The sequence below is a fragment of the Amborella trichopoda genome, chromosome 7 (assembly GCF_054954075.1).
Source record: "Amborella trichopoda isolate Santa Cruz 75 chromosome 7, AtrichopodaSantaCruz75HAP2 v2.0, whole genome shotgun sequence".
Lineage (NCBI taxonomy): Eukaryota > Viridiplantae > Streptophyta > Magnoliopsida > Amborellales > Amborellaceae > Amborella > Amborella trichopoda.
In genome coordinates, this window is record NC_142342.1 from 2,898,428 (window position 1) to 2,925,866 (window position 27,439).

The 27,439-nt window shown below is 35.8% G+C and overlaps 2 protein-coding genes across 9 annotated transcripts; one reads left to right on the forward strand and one right to left on the reverse strand.

Moving 5' to 3' along the window:
- The first annotated feature begins 2,873 nt into the window (after positions 1 to 2,873).
- Positions 2,874 to 11,713, forward strand: LOC18447152 (RNA-binding (RRM/RBD/RNP motifs) family protein). 3 transcript variants are annotated; one of them, XM_088872267.1, is made up of 8 exons: positions 2,874 to 3,133; positions 3,852 to 3,996; positions 4,091 to 4,445; positions 4,894 to 5,071; positions 7,747 to 7,844; positions 10,957 to 11,053; positions 11,151 to 11,236; positions 11,368 to 11,713. In XM_088872267.1, the coding sequence occupies exons 3-8, from the start codon at positions 4,371 to 4,373 to the stop codon at positions 11,419 to 11,421; spliced, it is 588 nt and encodes a 195-aa protein (XP_088728393.1). In that variant the 5' UTR covers positions 2,874 to 3,133; positions 3,852 to 3,996; positions 4,091 to 4,370; the 3' UTR covers positions 11,422 to 11,713. The 3 variants fall into 3 exon arrangements, 2 of the variants coding, with proteins under 2 accessions (XP_088728393.1, XP_006857315.1); XR_016059456.1 differs by having other exon boundaries at positions 3,852 to 4,445; positions 7,736 to 7,844; XM_006857253.4 differs by having other exon boundaries at positions 3,852 to 4,445.
- A 3,519-nt stretch (positions 11,714 to 15,232) lies between these two features.
- Positions 15,233 to 24,117, reverse strand: LOC18447153 (putative methyltransferase PMT3). 6 transcript variants are annotated; one of them, XM_020675375.2, is made up of 8 exons: positions 23,876 to 24,117; positions 21,828 to 22,364; positions 21,418 to 21,582; positions 20,636 to 20,818; positions 19,356 to 19,950; positions 16,716 to 16,828; positions 16,406 to 16,626; positions 15,233 to 15,804 (listed from the first exon to the last, which is right to left on the reverse strand). In XM_020675375.2, exons 2-8 carry the CDS (start codon positions 22,086 to 22,088, stop codon positions 15,480 to 15,482), a joined length of 1,863 nt encoding a protein of 620 aa, XP_020531034.1. In that variant the 5' UTR covers positions 22,089 to 22,364; positions 23,876 to 24,117; the 3' UTR covers positions 15,233 to 15,479. The 6 variants fall into 6 exon arrangements, with proteins under 6 accessions (XP_020531034.1, XP_020531035.1, XP_011628103.1 ...); XM_020675376.2 differs by lacking the exon at positions 23,876 to 24,117 and adding an exon at positions 22,906 to 23,090; XM_011629801.3 differs by lacking the exon at positions 23,876 to 24,117 and adding an exon at positions 22,769 to 22,814.
- Between the last annotated feature and the right edge of the window lie 3,322 nt (positions 24,118 to 27,439).

Sequence of the window (27,439 nt, forward strand, 5' to 3'; positions counted from 1 at the left end):
GAAAAGAGATACAAAATGTTGTAGGAAGAAAATGGTGAAGTTCGATTAGGGGTTTAAGCCGGTACCGTACATATTGTATGAATGTGTAAAGAATCTACAAAAGGAAATCTATGAGGTTAAAATTTAAGGGGCTGTCACGAGCTCTAAATATACAAGTTTCATCACTGCGTCACAGAATTGTATACTCTAAGTCTCAAAGCTATCAGCCTACTGTAAATAAACTTTGTAATGCATTATGCTTTCATGGAGAGTACTCTTAAAACCAGAGTTTTATATCCGAAGATTTTCGATCCGGATCGTTAATTTGGATGGGAATTGATCAGGACCAAATCAATAATGGGATGAGATGGGTCATGGTCCTATTCTCGACCTTTATATTCTTTTTTTGTGCTTGTCTGATGTTTTTTTAGGTCCCCTTAAATCCCTACTCCATAAAACCTCTATTTTTTATTTTATTTTGTTTTTGAATTTTTTAGATCTTCAATTCAGACTGATCCCAACCTGATCTAGCAATTGAGCATGGATTCATGCTCCTATGATCCGTCTCACCGATCCGGCATTGGTCTTACCCCTTCTAGCATTGAATGGTCTTTGTTGAATCGTGAGATATTATCTTTTTTAGGCACAACAATTTTATTTTCTTTTTGAAGTCAATTGCCCATTTAAAAAGGTTGCATCTCAAAATTTTGGAGTCCTAAGAATTCTCATGGATTTTGTTTTACCTGAGAGAAAATAAATATTAGCTTCCTGCGAGAGCACAAAATCTTTTGGCTTCAAATCTTTGGAGAGCCTTTTTTATTTTATTTTTTGGGTAAATGTGGTTTGTATAAATGTATATTCAAAAATCTTATTTTCAATTTTATAGTGTGTATTCAAAATCAAGTAACTAACTAGACATTCCAATTGGGTGCGGTTTCTATAAGGTTTCAACTTTAAACAATCCAATTAAGGCGCACCTTAAAATTTGATCATAACATGTAATTTTGTTATAAAAAATTATTAGTATTATCTTAAAATCCATTTTCATATTGAATTAGAAAATTTTAAATTTAAAAAATGGTTAAATTCAAGTAGATTTATAAATATGTAAAAATCTTGAAAATGGACGGTCTAAATGATTTGTTGCAAGATGCACTATTTTCGGGACTAAAACTTTTTTTTTTTCATATTCATACATCTCAATGTCGAGATGATCCACTAGAGAGTCTTTTCAACATTAAAACAACATTTTCAATAGATTTTTGAGGTGCATATGTGATTGTACATTTTAAGGTTGCAATCTTATATAAACTTTTCTTTATCAATAAACTAAACGAATCAGGCAAGTTTCAATGCATGCCTTTTGGAAATGGAGTGTGTTGGAAAAGTCGACTGGGGAACCAAGTACTCGCAGGTAGAGCCAAGTACTGTAGCACTTGGAAATTATTAAAAAAATAAAAAATATTAAAAAATAAGAAAAATATATTCAAAGTAAAATTTAACAAAGTACAAGTAATTATGGTTAAAATGTAACAAAAAACTATATTTTAAGAAATGAGTTTGTGAAGGGGAATATTTTTAAATTATTTAAAAAAATAGAAAATATAAAAATAAGTATTTATGGCCAAAATAATTTTTAATATTTGTCAAAATGATAGAAAACATAAAAAAACATGTTGCAAATATTTTTATTTTTATTTTTTTTAAAGACTTTTTATGATTTGGAATTGTTTTTTTTAAAAAATTTTTGAGTTGAACCTCCATAAACAACTCAGGCTCGGCAAGGGCCAGAGCCCAAACAACTCGGCCAAGTAGAAACTACTTGGCTGACTTTGCGAACGCCCGAATAAACATTAGTTGCCTACATTATCTGAATAACAAAATCCAATGGTAATAGCCCTTGTAAGATGCATGAGTCTACCATGTGTTTTTTCTTTTCGTTTGCCTTGTTAAGTCACTTCCAACACATTTTAATTAATTTATAGCTCAAAAAGTAATGCAGATTTGATAATTTATGAATAATCAAAATCAATAATCCGATGTTTAAAATAAGCTATGTTTTTTTTGAAATTTAATATATACTTTTTTTAAAGGTACAAATCCATAAATTTGATAATACGATTATTAATGTTTGAATTTTGGATCAAAATTATTAAGAAAAGTATTTGATAGAGCTACAGCTCTATCAAAACAAGTAAAGCCTTACCTCATAACTCATTGAAAATAGCAATTCAAGTATTAGAAACCATTTATATAAGTTATCTCGGCTTGAATATTACGGTTGTGAAAAAATAGGATTTCAAGCTTTAAAAATAATGTATATTTAACAAATTATCTAAATTATCCATTTTGCCCTAAAAATAAGTGCCTGAAGATCCGTAAGATTTGTACCATTTTTGAAGTTTCAAATTTAATTGTTGGTGTTGAAAATTGATTTTAGAGCCATTATGTTGTCAAAAGTGTAGATCTGCAAGATTTGTATTATTTTTTAAGCTTCAAATTTCATTGTCGATATTAAAAATTGATTTTAGAGCTATCATGGAAATTTCTGTTGCCAAAAGTGCTTTCTCGACAAGCATTCTAGGTGAGGGTTTATTTTGCCATATAGAAATCTTATGCAAATCTATGGAAGTTTGGTTAAGGAGACCGCGTTTGGATTGGTGTGTCCGCTCGTGCACCAAATCTTAATTGCAAACCCAACTTGGGACAAAAACCTAATTTCGAATCTTGCAGGGACGGAAATCCAATTTCTCGACGACATACTGCACAAAAATCAGGACCATATTGGTATTGTGAAATTTGACAAGGATATTTTTGACATCCTCGAAAAACATTTCCTTCACACATTTGGGAGTGGGGCGGTCCTTTGCGGAATCATCTAGACTCTCTGATCTGTAAAAGGAAAAACCCTAATTCCATTGTGTGTGCGATTTTAATGGTGATTTTCCTTACCTCTAGGGTGTCTGCTTAAGCTGCTTTTCCTTTGAATCTGTGCTTGCCAATGATTGTCCCGTTCTAAACAGAATTAGGTTTCAATTACGTTCGTAGTATCACCATGGCCAACCTTCTCAGCGAATTGGAGAGATTCGAGCAAGAGATGAAGGAATTGGACGATACACAACCTTCTTCATCTTCTCCACGCACTGTAACAGAGGTCTCTCTCTCTCTTCTCCAGTTTGTTTCCGTTAATGAGGTCTACATTTCTTTGTTCTTTTATGGAATCGTGATTGCTTGTGCTGTTTCCTTTGCATATCTGTTCTTACTCAATGGTTGTTTTAACATAAAATATGAGGATTAATTGTTGTTTAAAATATTTTGTTCATTGTTTTGTATCGATTTATTTAATGTATTCTATGAACTCAAGGGGATTCTCGACTTTTGATTGGCATTAGATTACCTCTGACTGTTTGTTAAATTTCTAGCGTCTTTTTTAAGGAATGCACAAACAAAATTAAATTTTGCAAGAGTGGATTTTTATACTTATTTAAAGAAACAGAATGAAATCAGCAAAACGACAACTGCCAACCAAAAAAAAATTAGAGAGAACAAAACTCAATGTATGGAAAGAAGGGTTCAATCTTGAAAATGTGGTTATCTGAATGAGTGTGATTCTCGAAGTGAATCTGCTGTAATGTGGCAATCAATTTGATGCTTTGGCCTCACTGCCGCTTTCTCTTGGATCTCTTATATTTTTATTTATCATTTTTTCTAAAAGCCTTAATACTACTCATTGTTGTTATTCATGTATTTATTATTGTATCTGCCTAGAAAACGAACTTAATGTTGAATTGCTTCATATTAAAATGTAGTCATTCTTGGCATTTACATCATGTAAAGTACATGCTCTTACTCTTGGTTTAACACATATGCAGCCTGGCACACATTCCTCCAGAGATGGCATTACCCGATCGGAACCATCTTCCACCCCAATTATTTCTCCACCAAAACCACCGTCTACCATTGCTCAATCAGCTTCTGTGGCCTCTGTTACACCTCAATCGCAATGGAATAACAATGGTATTAGACCTAATTCATCGGTTGGTCTACCTTTACCTCCCCCTAATACCTCATCTTCTTCACAATTTACATTCTCAAATGCATCATATGGCAGTGGGCCTGCGATTCCAACTCCACCAATCGCATCGGTTCCAACACCACCTGCACCATTCTTTCCTCTACCTTTTCATCTTCAAAAGCCAGGTGATCAACTTGTTCAACAACTACCAGAGCAACAATATCTTATTCAGGAGCAACAACAAACAGAGCAACAGTACCATGTTCAACCTCAATATGCAGTTCCACAGTTCCAACCTCCTATTCAGAAGCAATATCCTTTGACGCAACTCCCCCAACCTCCCAAAGTTCAAGTACCACAGGTTACGTATCCTCAGATGTATCCTGCTCCAGCACTGTATCCTGCTCCAGCACCTGTAGCAGGGTTATATTCTCTACCCCAGTATCAACAGGTATATAGTAACTGAACTTGCTCACCTCTCAAAATATTATTTTAGGAGAGTATTTTAATACTATATTTCAATGGACTGTGGAAAGAGAAAAGCTACAGTTCACTGGGTCTCAGCCTCTGCTGAAGTTGGAGATGGAGAAAGAATGGGACCCACTATTAGATTAGTAATGACCTAGTGGGTCCTACTGTCTTTTATCGTCATTTTTTGTGTAGGGAATGTGATGACCCAATCGGTGTGGTCATTTCACAATACATTTAGTTTTAGTATTCTATCCTTATGTTTTGTACATTGCTTGTTTGGATTTTTTTTTAATACCCCTTTGTGTGTGAATATACTGGTTTATGGATCTAGTCTTGTGGTTACAGTAAATATCACTTTTTGAAAACCTTTTATGGCTCATGGAAATGTGCTAACGGTTCACTTACTGACTGATACATAACTAGAACAGGCCCAGCAGTTGTTCCAGAGGGATGCTCAGACCATCACACCGGAAGCTCTCGAGAGTGTGAAAGCCGCTCTTGCTAGCAGTGAAAATGAACACAAGGCAGAAACAAAGAAGAAAGCATTACCTCGAAAAGCTGCAGGGCAGACATGGGAGGACCCAACACTTGCAGAGTGGCCTGAAAGTATGACCTGTCTTTTCATTATATTCCCTTTCATGTACCTTTTTTTTCATTATATTCTCTTCCATTTACCTTTTCATTATACTCTTCCATGTACGTTGCATTTGATCATTGTTGTTGTAGATGAATGCATCAAATGGACCAAATATGTTTGCCTGAAGCAGTGAAAGGAAACACGAACGCATGTCGGGACTCAGAAGGATGTTGTGTCCTAGTCTGTTTGACAGACTTGTCCGAGTCTGTCAAAAAATGTTTTAAAATAATGAGAATCAAGCAAAGTCAGCCTGTTCTCATGTGTATTGTTCCAGACTCAGCATCTTCCTGAGTGCTGGGGCGAGTCCACTTGGATTCACCTGAGTTTTCTTTCACTGATATGAATATTTGAGAGAAGAAACTCCAGAAACATTCAGGGTAACAAGTCCATGATTATCATTCTTTCTCACCCAAAAAAATAAATAAATCATTTGTCACTTGATTCATGTATTTAGTGTACTAGGTTAATGGCAAGGAAGTAAACAAACTTATGAATATGGATGAATACAAACATAAGATTGGGATACCCTTACACGGTTATATAAAGTGACATAGTACATTAGTAACACCCCCCCCCCAACCCCCCACCCCCCTTGAGCTAAGTATGAAGCTCTAACATGAACAACCTGTTAATTGGTGGATGTTTTGTCTTGGTTGAGGCCATCAAACATATCTGCCGTGGAACACACACTGAGTTTATTTTATCTTCATTTCCCTTCAGTAAGGTTAGGTTACTGCAGTAATCTGCCTTGTGATGGTTGTGTGAGAACTGTATGTGGTTAAGTTTAAACCTAAGTGGATTGGAGTTATTGCTGTTGGGTTATGAAGCTGGGGGTGCTTCAAGGTCTGTAGGATAGAGTTTTCCTTGTGATGGTTGAGTGAGGGCTGTATGTGGTTAAGTTTAAACCTAAGTGGATTGGAGTTATTGTTGTTGGGTTCAGAAGCTGGGGGGTGCTTTAAGGTCTATAGGATAGAGTTTTCATAGGCCCTAGCAGATCACGCATCTGACTTTGATGGCCAAGGAGTACGAGTAGCAGGTGTTTGGCATGGGTAATATGTCGCATTTAGGGGTTAACTTTGGTCTAAGACCTTTTTTTTTTGTGAGTTTTTTACAGTTTTACTCATTCATTTGCTCTATGGAGATTTCTTTTCAACATCTTGGGGAAGCCTATGTGATGGCTGGTTTATTAGTCAGGTTTGGAGTCCACACGACTTAATAAGGTGGACTTTCATAGTTGATAATAAACTATATCCCAATATTATGGGCCTGATTCTTTCTTAGTTGATAGCAAATCATATTCCTAATGTTACGAGCCTCTTGTATTATTTGTTTATATATTTATATAAGGAATGGATTGGATGCTTGTCTTTCAAGTTTGAGACTTAAAGGGTGCAGTGAACCCATGAGGATTGAAATAGGTTAAAGGATACTCTGTGGACAAGATGATAACGGAGTGTGTAAAGCACCCATGGGTATGGTAATTTTTAGACGGAAAAATTTATATAAGGAATCAACTTTGTACTATAGAAGTAAGGCACAACTCAAAACCCACTGAGGTTGTTCCGACGCTAGAAAACCTTTCAATTGGATCATCTCAACCCCTGAAATGTATGGATATGGGAAAAACAAAGATTTCAAGTCCAAAAAATTGTGTATCTTGTAAGAAAATCTTGATAGCATACTATCACCCTGTAAGTGTTATATAAGGAATCAACCTTGTACTATAGAAGTAAGGCACACCTCAAAACCCACTGAGGTTGTTCCGGCGCTAGAAAACCTTCCAATTGGATCATCTCAACCCCTGAAATGTATGGATATGGGAAAAAAAAAAGATTTAAAGTCCTAAAAATAGTGTGTCTTGTAAGATTTCAACCTTCTAAGAAAATCTTGATAGCATACGAAATCCCAAAAGGTGATTCAGAAATACCACCAAGGGAAACTATCATAACAGTTGACAGCCCAGGTGGACCATCACCCTTGCCCGTCTCTGGTTTGGCTGGCTGTCCATCTGGGCTATTGATTGGTGTGAGGCTGTTGATCTGTCCTCCACCCATAAAAATAAAGTTCATAAATAGGTTTTAAATTGCACTTTTTGTTTTCCTTTGTTCTTTGACATCTTGGGTGTATGTCTAGCTATTTTAAGAACAAATGAACAACTATCATACTTGAAGTTCTGTAGCTTTATGCGATCATGTATATTGCACTTCAGATCCTGCTTCAGAGAAGAAAACTCAGTAAAATAATAAAGTTTATATGATGCAGATGCTTAAAACTGCTTCATTGGTTATTCAATATTAGGCATCTTTTGAAGAAATTGGGTCACACCATCCTTGCTTTGTTGTGCCTTTGATATTCTTTCTTTATATAAATGATGGTCTGTTTTGTATGACGACAGCTTGATTAGACATTTTAGATTGTTGTAGCTAAGGATAAAGGTGCAGCACCAATCATAACATTCTTTTTTCTGTATAGTGGAAATGCAACTCTGTCCTACCTACGCTAGCTGTCTCAAGTGGTTTTCTGCAGTATCTTTATATCTGATGCCCATGATTTTATAGTTTTTCATCTTTCTTGATGTGTGTGCCTTGCTTTTCACTACTGTTTGTGGGAGTAATATTTTTCTGATTCTAAAGGTTATCTGCAGATGACTATCGCTTATTTTGTGGGGATCTTGGCAATGAAGTGAATGATGAGGTTCTTTCGAAAGCATTTTCACGTTTTGCTGGCTTCAACATGGCTCGAGTAAGCTCCCATGGAACTTCTGCCCACTTTTCTTTGTGCTTATTTTTGCAATGCTTCATAGGCCCATATTTAGACAGCTTTCTGGGAGCATCAGATTTACGTGTTCATGGGCTTGTGTGACTTAGATTACTGGAAATTTGAAAATGACTTTCACCTCTGATTGTGCGTGGTGCACCGTTATCACTGTAGTTTGTTTGTGGATTTCTGATTTTGTATCAGTTATATTCTAGGTATATTATTTACCAGAAAAACAAAAGGAAAGCTATACATATTGTTTCTAAGTTTGGCGTTCATATAAGACATCAAGAAAATGTAAACTGGTGATGGTTGCATAGAAACAATTCAAGAACTTATAGGAAAAAGAAATGATATATGAAGAACAAGTTCTCGTTTTTGCTTATTGTGATCGTTACAGTGTATTTAATGTATCAAGCTGTAGTACAACTCAGCTTTATGACTACCTGCTTTATTACATTGAACGAAAGATAATGCATTTGGCACATAGTTTATCAGTATATACTACTGATATCTGTATTTATCTTGGAGGATTATGATAAAATTATGCATTGAATTGATATATATTGTATATAGCGATTTTACTTTGCTTGATCTGAACCCTATGGTTGGGCTCAATTGGCACATACTGTCATTTCTATGTTTGATTTTTTTGTCATACTAAATCATTGACTGGATACCGCTAGGAACTTTTATTTGAGTCTTCAAGAACTTCATTCTTAAATTGTTTTCACGGGATTGACTTAGATGTTCGGAGAAGCATCATACTCAGTTGCCGAGGCTTATACAGATAGGTTGATCATATGATTAAGTCAATTTGGATCTGTTGCATCAAATAATTCTGGAGATAGCATATGGAGTGTAGAGCATTTTCTGGGACACAGTTCTGGTATTCTTTCTTTTCATTATACGCATATACCAAAAGATTGCTCTGCCCAAGGGCGGACCGCTGCAGCAATTGGCATAATCTTTGAGGGACTTAGAGACATTTGTTCAGAACCAAATTTTGCACACACACTCTCTTGGATCTGACGAACAAGACTGAAAAGAAATTTTGGAAAAAAGCGCTAAAAAACTTTATTTTTAGGAGGAGGAAAAGGTTGTCCGATAAATGTATTTCTAAGATGTTGTTAAATTAAAAAATAAATTAAAAAAATGGAGTCCTTTATGGACTTGATCTGATGGTACCTAAAGTGGTCCATCTGTGTTCACTGGGGTCGATCCCCAATATTTTGGGTCCATAGTGTTCCCTTAGCTATGATTTTGAGCTAGAGTCCTCTTGGGTGGACCAAACCCCTCTCTCTCTCTCTCTCTCTCTCTCTCTCTCTCTCTCTCTCTCTCTCTCTCTCTCTCTCTCTTTTGGGGTGGGGTGGGGTGGGGTGGGGTGGGACGGTTTGATATTGCTGGTGACGCACTCCAACAGGAGTGGCCCAGCCATGTGCACCTTTCATTTCAATGGATGTGGCACATTTTCCCAGAATGTTTTGAGGGGGAACCGGTAACCATGGTTTCCTCAATCGTGTGACCCTAAACTCTCCTTTCTGGCTAACCCCAACCAGTCGCCACCATGTTACCAACCCCTGGCCCCTCCACCGAACCATACACATCCAACTTCCCCTACCTTCTCCCACGCTTCCCATCATGGACCCAAGGTCCAGTACTTGGATCAGAACGAACAAGTTAGCCAAGCAAGTAAATGGGTTGAAGATTGCAGACAAGGTTTTGGAAATCCATCTCCAGAGCTCAATACTTCTAGGCCATCTAGCCGTGCACCAAATATAGAGCTGAACTCTTCCTTTCCCTCTCTATCCTTTGAAACATAAGCTTCTGGTATCCAAAGCATATCGGTGGGAGATGATATCAACTGAGGGGCACTGTGGGATATCTGGATAAGAAAAAGGGTAACAAGGATTTTTTTTTGTGTCCTTATTTTCGGTTCTTTATAAGTTGTACATAATGAGTTTGTGGATGAGGTAACAAGTAATGTCTTTCTATTGGAAGTCATGATTCACAATCACAAGGTACTATAGCAAAGTTCTAGGGAGATGTGTAAGGTCAATCAAATCCTCGGTTTGCTATTTCCTGGATTAATGAGGCCCTGCAAATGGTCTGAGGATTGGAGACATCCTGCTAATCACCTTCTCGGGTCCTCGGGGATCCTGGATCCCAATTCCTATCTTGCCACATCTAATATTGAATTACTATGCAAGATCCTGAGGGGCTAAAGATATTCCATACTTTCTTGATGCTTCAGGTCCAATTTGATTTCAGTGAAACAAAAATGGAGATAAAATATGTTGATAACAAACCCAACCACCTCAATTTCATGCAGAGACACCTAGCTGATCATGGGTACCATCATCCTAAGAAAAATAAAGGTGCAAACTGGAGAGTATCAACTCGAGCAAGAAACTGCTCATGTAAGCTAGAAGAGAAAGCTATGCCTGGAATATTACACCATTTTTGGGACAGAAATGATTTGCTGAGACAGAAATGAGGTTATCAGTCTCCTGCCAAGATAATTGTGGGTTCTAATCGGTAAGAATCCTAGTGAACCTAAAAGATGGAGAAAGGTCCAACCTGAAGTACTTGTTTCTGGAGAACCTGTTATAAGTTCCATGCATACATGTTCTAATCTTACACTTCTTCCTAGAACTAGTTGCATTCTATTGAAATTGAGAAAATGGCCAAAATTTCTTTTACTTCTTTGGCTTTGCAAAGAGTTATGTAATATTGGGGCAACATACTCTTGGGGGGCATTCAGAATTTTTGCGTCTAATTTCTTGCAAGAGATACATGTATGGATATAGGAAAGTTTAGTGTGCCACTATCTTACTCGTTCTCTTTCTTTCTTGTTTGTTTTGTCAAGGTGTGGTTTTGGGGATTGATTAATGACAATCCATTGCCTTGTTATCTCTTAATGAAAAACATGACCAAGAGTGATGAATAGCAAACAGTGTTTGCCCATGCTCTTTATTTTCGCCAGAGAACAAATTAAAAGATTGTTTGAAATGAATCTTGTGTCTTGTGCACATGTAACTGGGTTTTGTGTCATTTTCATGCTCCAGTTCTGATTATGTGTTCACTTTGTGCTTAGGTGGTTCGAGACAAGCGGACGGGGAAGACCCGAGGTTATGGGTTTGTTAGTTTTGCTAGTCCTTCGGACCTTGCTCTCGCATTGAAAGAAATGAATGGTAATCTCTCTCTCTCTCTCTCTCTCTCTCTCTCTCTCTCTCTCTCTCTCTCTCTCTCTATTGAATGTAAACCTTCATCTCCCATTCGCATTTGCAGGTAAATATGTTGGAAATCGCCCAATCAAGCTGCGAAAGAGTAATTGGAAGGACCGGACAGATTACGAAGCCTTGGAAAGGCAAAAGGTGGGGACCCTTGCTTGCGTCTTATCATTTTGTTCCCATTTCTCTCCAGTTTCTTTTTGGTTGCGTCGGTTGTTGGTGTCTTTGGAATTTTGTTTCCTCTTAACCGTTTCCTCTCTCCTATATTCTACCAGAACCATACTCAGAAGAAACCCAAGCTCCCAAAGAAGGGTATCCTCCACAAGTAATGCTATCACCAGGTGACATGAGTGTCTGATGGTATAATCACTCAAACCCTCCGATGTACCATTATTCTTTCAAATGATAGTAATTCACTTTGAGATATTTTTAACCTATGGTAAGGTCTCTGTTCTTACTGAGAAGAAAAAAGAGAGGAGATGTGCATGAAAGGCTTAGAATCTTTACCTCTTTCCTGTAAAATAGCTTCTCTAATTGACGACAAATTTTGTTGTAGTCGCCATATAGATATGGAAAAAGAATGATATAAGGAGGCTGCCAAATGTGAGTATAGTTGATTTATCTGCTCTCTCTCTCATATTATAGGTGGTTTATCTGCTCTCTTATATGTGATGCCTTCCATTTGTGTATTGGGCTCTCTCTCCCTCCCTCCCTCGCATATTACAACTTTTTTATCTGCTCTCACATGTGCTCTCACATGTAGTGTCTTCCATTTCTCTCTCTCTAACACAAACACACGCACATATTTTATAGCCAACTTATCTACTCTCCCATATGTACTGCCTTCCATTTATGTATTGCTCTCTCCCACTCTCTCATGTATTACGCAAGATATGCTGTCCTATATGTATGGTCTTCCATTTATGTATTGGTGTCTCTCTTTAATGGACTCATGTATTGGGTTCCTAGCCCCTCTCTGTGGGATTCATTAGGTGACCTTATCTCTGTTCACTGTTATTGACTTCAAGAATGTTAAATTCGGTTCAAAGTTTTATATTTGTTTAGGTTTTTATTTTAAATTTTAATCAATGTGTTTCATTAGCATTCCTAAATGCTTTATTCTTTGGCTTTGAATTCAAGAATTTCTTGTTTTTATATTGATTGATGTTAAGATGAGTGGCTATATCTCTACCCTATTCGATCAATTTGCCAAAAGGGGGTAATGGAAATGGGAAAGTATTCTTTGGTTTTGAATTCAAGAATTTCATTTTTTTTTATTTATTTTTATTGATGTTAAGATGAGTGTCTATATCTCTACCCTATTCGATCAATTCCCCGAAAGGGGAGAATGGAAATATCTCTACCCTATTCGATGAATTCCCCGAAAGGGGGGAATGGAAGTGGGAAAGTACACAATAAGACCGATAACCATTGGTATAAAAAGGTTAAAATCAGCTCTAGCCATTAGAAATAATTGGGAGTAATGCTATTAAGTCTATATTTACGTGTTGGGGGTTTGCCATTTACTGTGCTCGAAATCTGTAATTTTTTGGATTTCATATAGAAAAATGACCCACACTTCTTACTTAATTTGGAGGTCACAATCATTATTGTCTTATAACTTTTAAAATGAGTAGGGGTAAGAGTGTTAATTTAATAGAGACAAAATTAAAAAAACAAAATTTCGGATTTCGTGATTCACTTTTAAGCCATTTAATTTGACATTTAATGAATGTGAATGATTGTAACCTTTTGATAAATAGTTTTGTAGATAATCTTTATTATATCTGATGTTTTAGGATCTTTGTGAGCTATCCTAAAGAAAATGCATGTACTCTGTTGGGTAAGCTGTTGGCGAACAGCTTACAGTGCACCATTCAAAAAATTCCAAGAATGGTGACAGAAGTATAGACTTGTTCCAGTAATTGCACCATCAGATTTGACCTACGTGTTGTGCGTGGTAGGTTTTTGGATGGGTGCACCTACTAGGAATTTCTTTTAAAAAAGTTTCCCCTGGAAACGAATTGCTTAACGAAACCCAAGAGTTTTTATGGCCTCATTTATTTAACTAGATGGCACCAATATGGGTCTGGTTAAATCAAAGGTGGTTTGATCTATCAAATCGGTTGGATTAGATTCGTAAAAAATAAAAGAGTTTTAAAATATGAATGTATTAGAGAGAAGTTTTCAACTTTGTTTAGCTGATCAATAGGACCAAATTAGACAGTTTGATTGGCCAAAATTGGTTTAACATTAATTTTTGTCACCAAGTTTTGTTTAAGAATGAACTGTTCACCGGTCAAGTTTTGCATTTCTTGATTCTCTCTACCGAACCAAACATGCGAGTCTCTGTTATGCCCCAGACCAAACACGCAAGTCTATGTTATGCCCCAACTGAATGATCCAGGCTCCTCTTTGATCTCCAAGATTTGGCTACTAATTTGTTGAAACTGCTCTCCAAGATTAAATATTAGTTTGAATGACGTTGTTAAACTCAGGTTGTTAATAAGGGTGCGGTTTTTATAAGGCCGAGGCTTTAAACAATCAGAGTAAAGCCCACCTTCAAATAGTGTTGAAAAATGTTAGTTTCAGTATTGGAAAACTTTGTAATAGTTTTAAAATATATTTTCATCTCTAATTATAAAATGTAAAGCTTAAAAAGTAATGTATGTCGAGCAGATTTATGAAAACCTGAAAATTGACGGTTCAAAAATGCATTATAAGATGCATTATTTTCAAAACTTGAAATCTATTTTTTTCTTATTTCCATGCATCTGATCAATTTGAAGATTTTTGAGTATCAAAACAACCTCTTCTAGTGAAATTTTTAAGTGCACCTTAATTTGATTGTTAAGAGCCTCCCACTTATATAAACTTTTTCCTGTTTATAATCAACTTTGCGTTACTGCTTTTTACAACTGGGCATACAACAATGCAACAATATATGGAAATTCTGTTGTGCGAGAGATATGGAAACCTCAAAAGGTTGATGCTGTCTCGCTAGATAACTTAAAAGGATGCAGTTTCTAGAAAGGCTAGGTACTAAGAAAACAAAGTAAAAGCTACCTGAATCCTTATATAAAAAGTACTTTGGGCATCGTAAAAGGTACTATTCGTAAAAGGCACTATTAAAACAAATAAGGCTACGAAAAGAACTTTGAGCATAGTAAATCTCTAAAATCAATTTCTAAAACCGACTACAAAATTTTCAGTTGAAAAAATAGTACTGAGATGGCGCTGTAGCTATTTTGGTAGGACTGCAACCCTATCAAACCACTTCCCAACTTACGAGAGAGAGAGAGAGAGAGTTGTAGGTGTTTTTTTATTTGATGCAGTTTCTATAAATTAGACTCTTGAATATAAATTAGACTCTTGAAAACAAAGTAAAAGCCTCACCTCAAATTCTTGTCTAGAAAGCACTTTGGACATCGAAAATGTCTAGAAAACACTTTGGACATCGAAAATCTCTACAATGGCTCTAAAAACAATTTGCTACACCGAGAATAAAATTTGAAGCTCAAAAAAGTGTACAGATGAACTTATTTTTAAAGTGAAATGGACAATCTTGATAATATATTGCAATATATTCTAATTTTAAAGCTTGAAATCCCTTTTTTTCTCACAACAGTAATGGTCAAAGCAGATGATCGATTTTAAAGTTTTCAAATGCAAAAACTTTAAGGTGAAATGGACAATCTTGATAATATATTGCAATATATAGTAATTTTAAAGCTTGAAATCCCTTTTTTTCTCACAACCATAATGGTCAAAGCAAGATGATCGATTTAAACTTTTCAGATGCCAAAGCTACAGTTTTCGATAAGTTTTAAAGCAAGGCTTTTACTTATTTTGATAGAGAGCAATAAAAATATTTTCTTTTTTTGTTTTTCTATTTTTTTTTTTTTTGGGGGGGGGGGGGGGGTGAGAGGAAGGAGGGTTGGAGCAGCAAATTGAGAGAGTTTGGGAAGAGAGAGAAAGGGGGAGGAAGGAGGGTTGAAGCAGGAAATTGAGAAAGAGAGATTTTGGGAAGAAAGAGAAACTGAGGGATAGGTCAAAACTTATTCCCAACCCATTCCAACGCTCGAAAAAACACCACCGAACCTCCCCATATCACACGCACGCAACCAAAAAAATCCTAACTTATTCCAACAACTTGTGAATCAATATTAATTATCCCAATTTGGGTCCCGCATAAATTGGAGTAAAGAATATCAAAAATGCTGAAATTGATCAAAAAACAAACCACAGTACATACCTCCCGCCATGCTTCGGCAGTCAGCAGATACCACCTACTCTTTTAAAAGGAAACAAAAAAAAACCACAAAACCAAGCGAAAAAATCTCCGGCACATCGGCCATGCTTTGGCCGTGCATGAGAGAGAAATGCTTCACAAGGAATCCTTGAGGCTCTCACCACTTGACTGCCACTTCTTCTTTTGGATCACAAACACCACCTCATCTCCATCAGGCTCCGTTTCAGGGTCCCCATCGACCATGACTATGGATTCCCAATGGAGTGCCGTTAAGTACTTCTTGATAAGCTCAACGATCGAGCGCTTGTCTCTAACTAAAAGGAAACCAGTGGGTCGAAGGATCCGGTCAATCTCTATGAGAAGATCCTCTACACTGCAATCTTTCTTCGTGATGTCTGAGAACACAGTCCATGCGTGAAGGAGATCATAGGTTCGAGGGTATGTAGAGAACGCCTCACACCTGTGGTCAAAGAATGGCAGTGTTTTCATGGATAAATGTATGTAGCATGAACGTATCGATGCTCAGATATATGCATGCAAACATGAGAAATCCGTACACAGCCTCTCTCTCTCTCACACACACACACCCAAAGACCCACACACACAAAAGGAATTCTATTATTATTATTTTTGAGTGAACAAAGATTTCTGAGTTAACTGCAACTCTTTTTCGTCCATAGCTTACATGTAAGTCGTTAAATTTCATCCATAGCTTACATGTAAATCATTAAATAGCTTACATTTTTCTTTCTTCTAAAATTTAAACAAGTGCAGAAAACAAAACCCATGAAGCCCTATCAGGAGATATTTGCAACTCTTTTTTCCATTATATAATTAACATGTTATTCATTGAAGAACCTGTCTACATCAAGTTGCACACAACTTGATTATACTTTTTTCTCTCCTAAAATCAATTGGAGTATAGAAGAAAAAATCACTTGATTATACTTTTTCTCTCTCCCCTAAAATTAACGGCGAGTATAGAAGAAACAATCACAAGAATGCCTGATTTCTGAAAACTGACTTTGCTACTGTGTGATGACTCCTAAGATATTGCTTACCAATCATGATCGGTACCAATTAGGCCTCGGTCGTAGATTATTTTGAGAGTGTTTGGATCATCTTCAGGTACAACATTCATTACCCACACATCCTTATCTCTAAGAGCGGCAGCAAAAGAACCCAGGTTGGCCTTCATATCCATTATGTTCCTCAGAGTTTTTGGTCTCAATTTGGGCTTTAATAGGTTCCAATATTGCTCAACCCTACGATGCCATACCTCCTGCACAATCCGTGAAAATTATGACATGAACATGCGCATCATGTGAGAGAGAGTCTTGTTTAAAGCATAAAAAAGTGTCTTATTATTACCGTGTCCTTTCCAAACATGTCATTGGTTATGCCAAAATCTGCTAGTCGAGGAGGAGGAGCAGTTAACCGAGCGGGCCATGGGACTAATCCACTACCCTTGGATTTGTCCATCTCTGATAAGCACAAAAATTTCAATCAACACTGATTGCATCTCATTCAGAGAAAAGAAATGCTTTTATCTTTTTTGTCATGGTCCATAATAACAAAGTTTGAGTGATTCTACAAGTCAAAAGAGTGGAACTAAAAAATTTAAAAAATAAGCAAGACAGTAGATGCACAGTTGAACAATATATGAACAGAGATACAAGTCTAAAACTTTCAAATGTCTTCAATAAGTTTAAAATGCGCATCAATTTGATTGAGGGGAGTAAGACAAGTATCAAAAGATGATCAGAAACTGTTTATTAATATCTCTTGATACCCTGACTGCAATACACCAATATTCTCAGATTTCGCAATCAAGTACATGATACTACCTAGGATAACTGAAAATGGTGGTCTAGGTCCAGATGAATGCAGCTTAATGGTTTATGTTGTTTGCTGGGTCTTTGCAGAAAGGGATACGATGGAGATATTTGCAATATATGATAACATATATCACCATTTCGGGTAGAATTAGACCGAGTAAAAGCATCAGATTTACTAAACCTTTTTTTTTTGGGGGGGAGGGCGGTTGGGGGGTTGGGTGTTTCAGCTTTGGAATTTCAACATTGGACACAGTTTAGCAATTGTCAACAGCGCAACCAATCAATCTCATGCCCGGAACCCCAAAATTCCCCACTGTTAATCAAAACAGGAGGAGACTATACATATCCAATATTTTAGACAGAACTGTAGTTTGGAACAGTTGTGCAAACCCTAGGGTCCTCTTTATGAGGCTGAGAAAAGTACTACCATTTATCATTCTCCATCTTTTGGAGGAAGGGTGGGTTCATCAATCTCCTTATCAGGGTGCTTCCTTAAAGGAGGGTGATATTTGGCATGCTGCTTATTGCTCAGAGGGGTTTGGGTACAAAGAGAGTCACTAAGGGCGATCCACAAAGTAGCTATTCGAAAAGACAAAACAGAGATATTGAGAAGGCTAATAACCCCATAAAATGGAGCTTCCTTTACAAGGGAATTTTGGTATTGAGCTTATGTCAAAGATTTGACATTGAGATATGTGGAAGGGGTCGATGAGGGCATGTGTCTTTGTGGCACCTCATTCGATATGGCAAAGTCTCCAGAAGGTTTCTTGTATATGTATTGTATGGTTCACATCACAAGAAGTGCCCCCATTATTAGAAGGAAAAAGTTTATATAAGGTTGCAACCTTAAAATGTAGAATTGCAGATGTACCTCAAAAATCCATCGAAAAAAGTTGTTTTAATGTTGAAAAACCCTCTAATTGATCATCTCGACATCGAGATGTAGAAATATGAAAAAAAAAAAAAAATTTGAGTCCCAGAAATAATGCATCTTGCAACACATTATCTAGACCGTTCATTTTCAAGATTTTGATATAGATCTACTTGATTTTATCCATTTTTGGAGTTTCAAATTTTATAAATAGAGATGAAAAGAGACCTTAAGATAATCTTAAAAGTTTTTACACCAAATTTATATATGATGATCAAATTTGGAAGTGCACCTTAAATGGATTGTTTACGGTTGCAACCTTATAGAAACCACACCCTTATTAGAATACCTTACAAACTATTTATATCTCTATCAGAGGCTTTGGCCATAAGAAAGTGTAGTGACGGGTGGTAGTGGTTTCCAATTGTAGCTCGGAAGGTGTGGATCACACATCTCCAATTTATGGATGTACACCAACTTCATTTCGTGCTCCGAAGGCCCAACAAGAGACACTCAAAACACATCCAAATGCCATATGAGTTGGCGTGGGAAGGTCAACTTCAAAATGAGCCCGGTGACGGGGTTGGAAGACTCTTATTCTCTATGTGGCCTTTAACTTGCAATCCAGTGTCATTCTCTCCAAGCATGCATTTCAAGTTGTCATTGTGCATCATGAAGCCAAGAAGCAATTTGTAATCTCGTTAAAAAGTTTGAGTAAAAGTTGGCCCTTTGAAAGCTTCCAATTGGGAATCTTTCCAGCTTAACACAGTCACTTCTCTTGATGCTCATATCATTGGTCAACTATAAAGGTTACAGAATGGGTTCCTACAGAATGGATGTGTGAAAAGAGGTTTTGTACATTCATTTTCACTTGATTTGCTGGGCAACAAGAGGCAGAGGTAGTTAAATCTATCCCCTGATAAATGGCACTGGAGATTTGGGAAGCAATTTGTTAACATTTGAGCAGCATGTTTAGTGAACGGTATGCAGAATTAAAGGATATAGTATAGTAGCATAATGGCATACACATAGGACATCAACCAACACAAGTCAATTAACCCAATTTTCAAGCATTCAAGTGCTATTTTCATTTTTGAACTGTGGCATGCTTTTGCATTTAATTTCCAAATATTGCAGTTCAAATTCATTTCACAGCAAGAGCGCACAACTTGTCCAACACAAACAGGAAAAGCACATCAGTTAACTAAGAAAGAAAACCAATGAGCAACTAAAATAAATGATTTAGAGAAAGTTTCATAAGAAAGGGTTAGAAAAGAGAAAGAAAACAAGTACGACACTCACGCTCAGAATAGGGTGTAATGCAGGCTTCCATCTTCACACCCCAAACAGCATCTGGATCATCATCAGTTCTGCAAAGTGGAGGTTGAGTACCAGGCTCTCGTGCCTTGTAACAGGCATTTGTAAGTGGCTTGACCCATATAACAGTTTGGTCTCTCTTTGCCACAATCTTCCAACACATGCGCCCAACGAGGTCACTCATCTCCCTCCATATCTTGCGATCTTCCTCATCTTGTGCATATGCTTCAGGAGAAGAGTAAGCAAAATAGCCACCCGGCCTGAGCAATCTATCCAACTCAAGAAGAAGGATACCATCCCTTTGTAACCAGTCTATCCTACAACGAGAGCAATGAGCAAGCTCGAATGATCTACTAGGATAAGGGAGCCTCTTTGTCCCTAAAACACCAAGAAATGCGGGGATTCCTCGTTCAAGGGCAAATTGGATCTGGTTCTGATGCACATCATTGGGTGCAAGGGACATTGCTATGATGTCCCTAGAAAGGAGATAAGCACCAAAACTGGCAACCCCACAACCAACATCAAGAACAGTCCGGATTCTTCCGCCATTGTTCAGGTTATCGCCCGAGAAGTTGAGCATCTGCCAATCAATCCAGATTAATACAAAAAGCATATAAAAAGCTGCGAGAAAAGCCAATGAAATAACTTTACATCACGGAACAACAAAAATTCAAAGAAATTATCGGATAAATATTTAAGAAGTGCTTATGTAAAACTAATATTAAAGAAGCTAAGAAATCAATATTTTAAAATAAAAAAAAGCGCTGTGAAATTAGATAGATCACCCTTGGTTTGAGTAATTTCTTTGACATCTTTCTTTGACAAATGGGTACAATGGGTTACTAAATTGCAAGTTAGGTAAGTTAATCAAATTCAATAAAATATGTATCATTTGTTATTTCAAAATATTTAATGGTATTTCTGCCATTATCATAAAAAAAAGGGGTTGTAGATGGTATGTGCTTCTGAACTTCTTATCAGAATGAGAAATATATGAATTTATGGAAAATGTATGCAATCCAGCAGTGACTTTTGAAATACAGTAGTCAAAATTCACCATATCAGAAATTAGTTCCTGCAGAACATATGGCTAAACCTAGTAGAGGTAATAACATATAGATTGTCCATCTTAGAAATACAGAGGATCCCAAGATTAAATTCCTAATAATTTCAATTTTAGATGCACTACCAGAAATGATGCACCAGATTAAATAGTAATGCAGTTATATAAATACCAGCAAGTTTCACTGAGTTGAAAATCATACATTTGCCATTGAGGTGATATATTTGTCAGCTCCATAATGAAAATGAGTCCCACCCCCTGGGAATACAATTTTGTTGCCCTTAACAGCCATCCAATTCTGGTCTGACTTCTCATGTGCGAGATGAGTGTGAGGTATGTTTGCTTTCCATACTTCATCTCGGCTTTCTGGCCACTTTATGGGAACCTGGAACAGGCATTACTGAAAAGTTCAGCTATATAAAGGAAACATCACCTTTTTCTTTCTTTTTTCCTTCCTTTCTTTCTTTTTTCTGATTATCTACTAGAAAAACACAAAAAACAAGGTTCACAAGAAAAAAAAAAAGAAAAGGAAAGGAAAAACAAGGAAAAAGAAAAGCACTGCCTAAATGCATTTCTGGCAGCTAACTCCAAACATGCATATCAGAGCATAATGCACAGACATTGATTGATAATTACATAGACTCCATCAGTATTACATTGTTTTCCTACTTGGTATCAATGCAAGCGGAAGTATGCTATAATTCAACAGATTATGGAAAACCCACAATCCCACTTGCAATAACTGTCCATTGAATTGAAGTGATAACCAGAAATGGAGAGAGAGTGCGACCCCACATGGCGTTGTTATGGTGAGCAGGTCCTGCTCTCTCTCCATCACCATCTGTCATTTTGATGCACTGCAATGACCCAATAGACAATGGTCTTCCAATAACCCATCGGATTATCTTATGCTTGTCATAAATCTGGAAGATTAGTAAATAAATAAATGATTAGTACAACTTATCTGTAAGACTATAACCCAACCTTATACCCAGGTGGTGGAGGGATCAAGCAATTATAACGCCTATCTTGTGGAGGGCAGTGTCTCTCATAGTGCTCCATAAGTGACAGATCCACCTTCATTCTCAACTGTGTTTGAAGGTTTCTATCTAGGCATGGAATGAGCTCCGAATAGCGATCATCACAGACCTTCAGAACAGTGTGAAATTTTAATTTAAACCCAGCATGCAATAGGAATAAAGAAAATCTCTAGATAGATAATGAAAGTATTAAACTATATTAAATCAAAATAAAACCAAGATTGAACAATTATCAACAAAAAAAAAGCCACATAACTTCTCCTTTACTGGGTCGTGCAATCTTACCAAACCAATCCTAACTAAATAGTATGCAAATATACTATGAGAGAGAGAGAGAGAGGTAGTAGTACTCACGGGAAAGCTTTTCGGCGAAATATCATTGTCCACATCTTCCCTTGAAGACTCTCTATCAGCACTAAGATCGGCATCTTTATCATCACCATCCCCACCCAAATAAGTCGATGCAAACTTCCTCCCATACTCGAGAGCCTTTCCCCGATTAGATCCAAAGAATGAACCATAGTACAGAAACAGGAAAACCAAACATAAAATCATTACACACAAGGATGTAACAAGGCGCTTCTTTTGGACTCCATCAGTCCTACCCCTCATCATATCGGATTCTAAACTCCTAAATCCTCTTACAGTCCCTGCCTTCAAAACATGAACGAGAAACCAAATTGTTCTAACTTAAAAGAACCCCAAGCAAAAATTGTTATTGCATATTCCTATTAATCTCTGTAAGATTCAGAACACCCCTCGTATGCCCAGATCTAGTCCCCTTCCAAATTACAACATATCTACCTAAAGAACTTCTATACTACCATCAGATGCTGATTCAAAAAAACCTCTACCAGATCATACCCTAAACTCCGAGATTTGACGATAATCCTGCAAAACCAACCAAAGAAAAAGGTTAGATTCATAGCATGCACCAGATGATGAACACCCGAGAAAGAATATGAGACAAGATAGAAAGAATAAAGGTATAAATGACCCAAAGAATAATATTAGTCTTTTATAAAAATAGCAAGGCAGAACAATTCTCTAGAAGAATAACAAAAGGAGCAACATAAATTTCACCCCTGAAGAACAACAGATAAGCACCCATAGAGAAAACCACCAAGGGAAAATTTCAAATCATAAAGAACCAATACGAAAATTTCAAATCATAAAGAACCAATACGAAATTAAATGGCCAAACACCTATTTCTACAAAACCCTTACAATCACAAATTTCCAGATCCCACAGTACCCAAAGTGCAAAAATGATGAATCGAAGGCCAAAATAAAACCTTCAAAATGAACCATTCAAAAAACACTGACTCAACTCCAGGTCCCATATCATCAAAATGACACATTATAATTGCTCTTGAAAAATAATGGAATGGACAACATCCCAATAAAGACCCAGAGAAACTAAGGTTATGACCCTGTATCACCAAAAAACACCTAAACCATTGCTCTAGAAGAAGAAAGGGCAAAGACCCATCTCATAAAAATCCCGTAAATAAATGGAAAGGGATGTTATTGCTATAGTACAGAAAAGGGGCGAAAGGCCAAGTACCGACCTGTACTGGGAAGCCAGATCTAAGCCCAAACACTCAGATTCAATTGTCTTGAGCTTTTAGTGTTTTAAATCAGTGAAATAAATAACCGAGAAGAGAAAAAGATAAATGAGCGTACACTGTGATCCACCGACAATAGCAGCCTCTATTAATTGAGCACATAAAAGTTGAAAATAAAGAAAAAAGCAGAAAAAAATATTAAAAAGGGAACAACTGGAACTTTTTATCCCAAAGGAATAATAATATAGTAGAAAGTCTTGTCGGTTGTGAAATCCAAAAAACAAAAACCAGAATCTTTTCACACGAGAGGTGTCTTGTTATTAATTAAAATACAAATAAATCACAAATATAATACAACCTGAAAGCATATCAAACAACATATATAAGTCCCCTAAAAGAAGCAGCAAAAATAAAAAAAACAATAGAAAATCACAAAAAACCTTACTTAGAAATAGAAGTGAATAAAAAAAGTTACCAGACAAATGCGGGAAGAACCAACTCGATAAATTCTCTTTTTGGAAACAACCCCAAAAACCCAACAAAAAAAACTACTTTTCCAGCTGTATCATGGATCAGGCAAAATTACAGAGAAAGCCCAACTAAATTTACAGCGCAGTAAAAAAAACACAAAACCCCCAAATTCCAGATCTCCTCACACAAAAACCCCAATGTTTTCACTATCTATGGAAATTTCCCAGATCTAGGTCAAAATCAAACCACTCCGCCATAATTAACCATCAAAATCACATCATGATCAAACATATTCAGAAATTAGAAACCGATCTGGCTTTGGATGAATAATTGATGGACGAAAACAGTATGAATGAGACTTACTGGGATTTTAAAAGGAAATGTTGGAACCCTATATTTGTAGGGCTAGTCAGCAACAGTCCCAAATGGTGGGGTATACGGATGTCCCTGTAAAATGAGGGTAAAGTGTGGATCTAGTGAAAATAATAATTTAATGATCAGTTCTCGTTTATTTTACTTCAAACGGTAACCTAGTGCCGCTTAAGTGAGAGAGAGAGCGCCATTTAAGTCAGAGAGAGATAGAGCCATTTAAGTCAGAGAGAGATAGAGCCATTTAAGTTAGAAACAGAGATATGCATTTATGGGGAAAGCAATTAGATGCGATTGGGTGTAAAGCAGAGAGAGAGAATTAGAAGGCGATTGGGTGTCAACAGAGTTTTTTTTAGAGAGAGAAAGAGGGGGGCGCAATGTGATAGTTTGGCTTATGCAGGACCGTACTGTTTATGGGAAATGACTTTGTGAGCCCCAGATAAGGACTTCAAAAGATAGATCGGTTAAAAAAAGTCCCGTCCTACATCCATATCATAACTTTAAAAAAAATGTGTATTAAATTTAAAGAAGATCATTTAAAATTTTACATAATTGAGTGCCCCACATTAATATCATAACTTTTTAAATAATATGTATCAAATTTAATGATGATTATTTAAAATCTTACACAAATGAGAGGGTCTAATAGTATCATTACTCATTGTTTATTTACTGTATCAATTAACCCATAATTAAAGTCGATTTTTATGGTCTTAAATTTTGAGGACATGACTTATTCAACTAGAAGACTGACCTCAAAATAAGAAAGTTCAAATGTTGTTTTATATGTACTTGAAAAAAAATAACTCCTAAACTATTTTTGAAAAATAGGTAGGGTATATCTTCTCCGTTGAATTATCAAAAAAACTTCAAATTGAATAGAGACTTACTGGTTCTTTAAATGGCGAGATTTAAGAGTTGAATAACTCAAATTTTTGTGTTTTGAAGACTAGTCATTCTTAAGTGGATTCTAACTTTTAGATTAAAATTTTCCTTTCAAATAAAGACAAATTTTACATAAGGTTGCAACATTGAAATGTAGAGTTAAAAATGCACCTCAAAAAGCCATCAGAAAATGTTGTTTTAATGTTGAAAAACTTTTAATTGATCATCTCGACATCGAGATGTATGAATATGAAAAAAAAAAAAAAAAATTAAACCTATAAATAGTGCATCTTGCAACACATTATCTAAACCGTCAATTTCAAGATTGTCATATGTTTGGAGTTTAAAATTTGATAATTAGATATAAAAATAGCTTTTTAAATAATCCTAATAATTTTTACACCAAAATTATACGTTATGATAAAATTTGGTGGTGCGCTTTAATCAAATTGTTTAAGGTTGCAAACTTATAAACACCACACCTTTCGAGTAAATATTTACTCGGGTAGTAAATATACAATATGCTCTCACGAGTGCATTACGTATGGACTCTAAAGAAAGCAAGGAGAGAGAGAGAGAGTCATGGTTTTGGAAGAGAGAGAGAGTCTAATGAGGAGTATGGGCATGGTTTTATTGGTGGCTTAACACAAGCTTTTAAATGGGTAGGTCACTCAGATCTTACTGGTGCGGAGTATTATGAGAGTGCTTTTTTTTTTTTTTTTTTTTGGAATTTATTGGATTTAAAATATTAGAGATATATTAGTTTTAGGAAAATTTTCTTAATACTTGTTTGTGGTATTAAAAAAATATTTTTTATATTTTCTGCTCATGTCTGTGCTTTATATTTTTTCAATATACACTAATTTGGAACTCCAAGTATCATACCGATTTTCTTTTGGGGCTTAGCTTTCCGTTTGGAACTTCAAATTGCGAAAGAAATTTGGAAAGAACAACACTAGAGTCGTTTTCTTAAAGTGAGCTCTAGTTCAGAACTTTAAGTTTCCGATCGGTTGAGAACTTGAGGTTACAAACCGATAATTGGGACAAAACACAAGAAAAACCCCAATTCGGAACTTATAGTTCGGAATCGAGGTATTTTGGATAAAAATAAATAAAACACAAACATCGGGACATAAGCTTAAAATAAAATATAACATATATTTTAATCACACAAAAAACTTAAATTACAAAAATTTCCTTATTTTCTATTAGATATGAATTCAAGTCATACACAATTAAAAACATAAATACTAGAAACATAATGGAAAACAATGACCTGGTAGTATGGTTGTTTCAAGCAAAAATCAAATATTAGTGGAAAATACTATTCTTTGGTGTTAAAAAAAATATAAAAATTTATGATCACAACCTCTGGATGTTTCAAGCAACAACTCAAATATTAGTAGAAAATATTATTCTTTGGTACAAAAAAATATGAAATTTATGATCACAACCTCAACAATTATGGAACCGAAAACAAATTTTCATCCATGAAACCATTGTATCTCGTAACGTGTTATCTAGACCGTCTATTTTCAAGTTTAATCCAAATCATAAATCCCTAGAAAACTGGATTTTCAAGAGTGTTCGAGGTGCAGTTTAACTTTTAATATGAAGTCATGGCCTTGTATTAACCATACCCAGACATAAATACATCAAACATTTGGCGAAGTCAATAATAATGTTTAATTTATGAAAAAATTGTGCAAAAATAACCGTCCAATAAATTTCTCCCCATTTGCTTTGTTGCATTGACATTTTAGAGTTGTTTCTAGTTAGAGACATGTTTCTACTTAGATTTAAAATAGGAATTTACAAAACTATCCTATTTTATTTTCCGAATGTAAAAATAGTTTTATTTATTTCATAATTTTATATTTAAGTCCCACTTTTTGAAATCATGAAATGTATTTAAATTTGTTTGTTTATCTATAGAAAAGTGGATATATAACTACATTTGTGTCCCCTGAGGCATCACACGTCCTTCTTAAAGATAGATGTGGAGTGGTGATCTCTCCATCACACATCCATCTTAAAGATAGATGTGGAGTTGTGATCTCTCCAAAAAAAAGGGCAAAGATGTGGAGTGGTGATCTCTCCATCACACATCCATCTTAAAGATAGATGTGGAGTTGTGATCTCTCCAAAAAAAGGGCAAAGATGTGGAGTGGTGATCTCTCCATCACACATCCATCTTAAAGATAGATGTGGAGTTGTGATCTCTCCAAAAAAAGGGCAAAATCAACGGTTTAAAATTATTTCAAAACCTTATTGCTTTTAGTCTTAAAATTTTATTTTTATACATTCACGATTTCCTCCAAAATCCATCTCAAAAATATATCATGATGAGGGGAACGTATATCTACATATGAATACTACAACTTCTTCATCTATATATAGGATGAAGCTTGAATTGGGGTGTTCATGTCCATACTTTATTGAGATAATAAGCTATAATGATAAATTGAATTTTTTTTTAACGGTATCATGATAAATTGATTTTACCGTGATATTATAAAATTCATCATAAATATATATAAAAGAAAGGAAAAAATATAATGATACTATTTATATTTGGTACAAGGTGATCATAGTTAATCTTGATTATTGAATGTAAAATTAAGTAGCTATATTTATTCTATTGATCAAGTTCAAAGTTCAAAATAACTTTTA

What these genes read in the sequence shown, in the direction of transcription:
- LOC18447152 (XM_006857253.4), top strand. Translation starts at nt 3,035, where the DNA reads ATGGCCAACCTTCTCAGCGAATTGGAGAGATTCGAGCAAGAGATGAAG. An exon ending in CTCCACGCACTGTAACAGAG is followed by an intron (nt 3,134 to 3,851) that starts GTCTCTCTCTCT and finishes ACACATATGCAG; the next exon opens with CCTGGCACACATTCCTCCAG. An exon ending in AAGCCTTGGAAAGGCAAAAG is followed by an intron (nt 11,237 to 11,367) that starts GTGGGGACCCTT and finishes ATATTCTACCAG; the next exon opens with AACCATACTCAGAAGAAACC.
- LOC18447153 (XM_020675375.2), bottom strand. Translation starts at nt 22,088, where the DNA reads ATGATGAGGGGTAGGACTGATGGAGTCCAAAAGAAGCGCCTTGTTACA. An exon ending in ATATCACCTCAATGGCAAAT is followed by an intron (nt 19,951 to 20,635) that starts GTATGATTTTCA and finishes ATTGATTGGCAG; the next exon opens with ATGCTCAACTTCTCGGGCGA. An exon ending in ATTGGTACCGATCATGATTG is followed by an intron (nt 15,805 to 16,405) that starts GTAAGCAATATC and finishes CTTTGACCACAG; the next exon opens with GTGTGAGGCGTTCTCTACAT.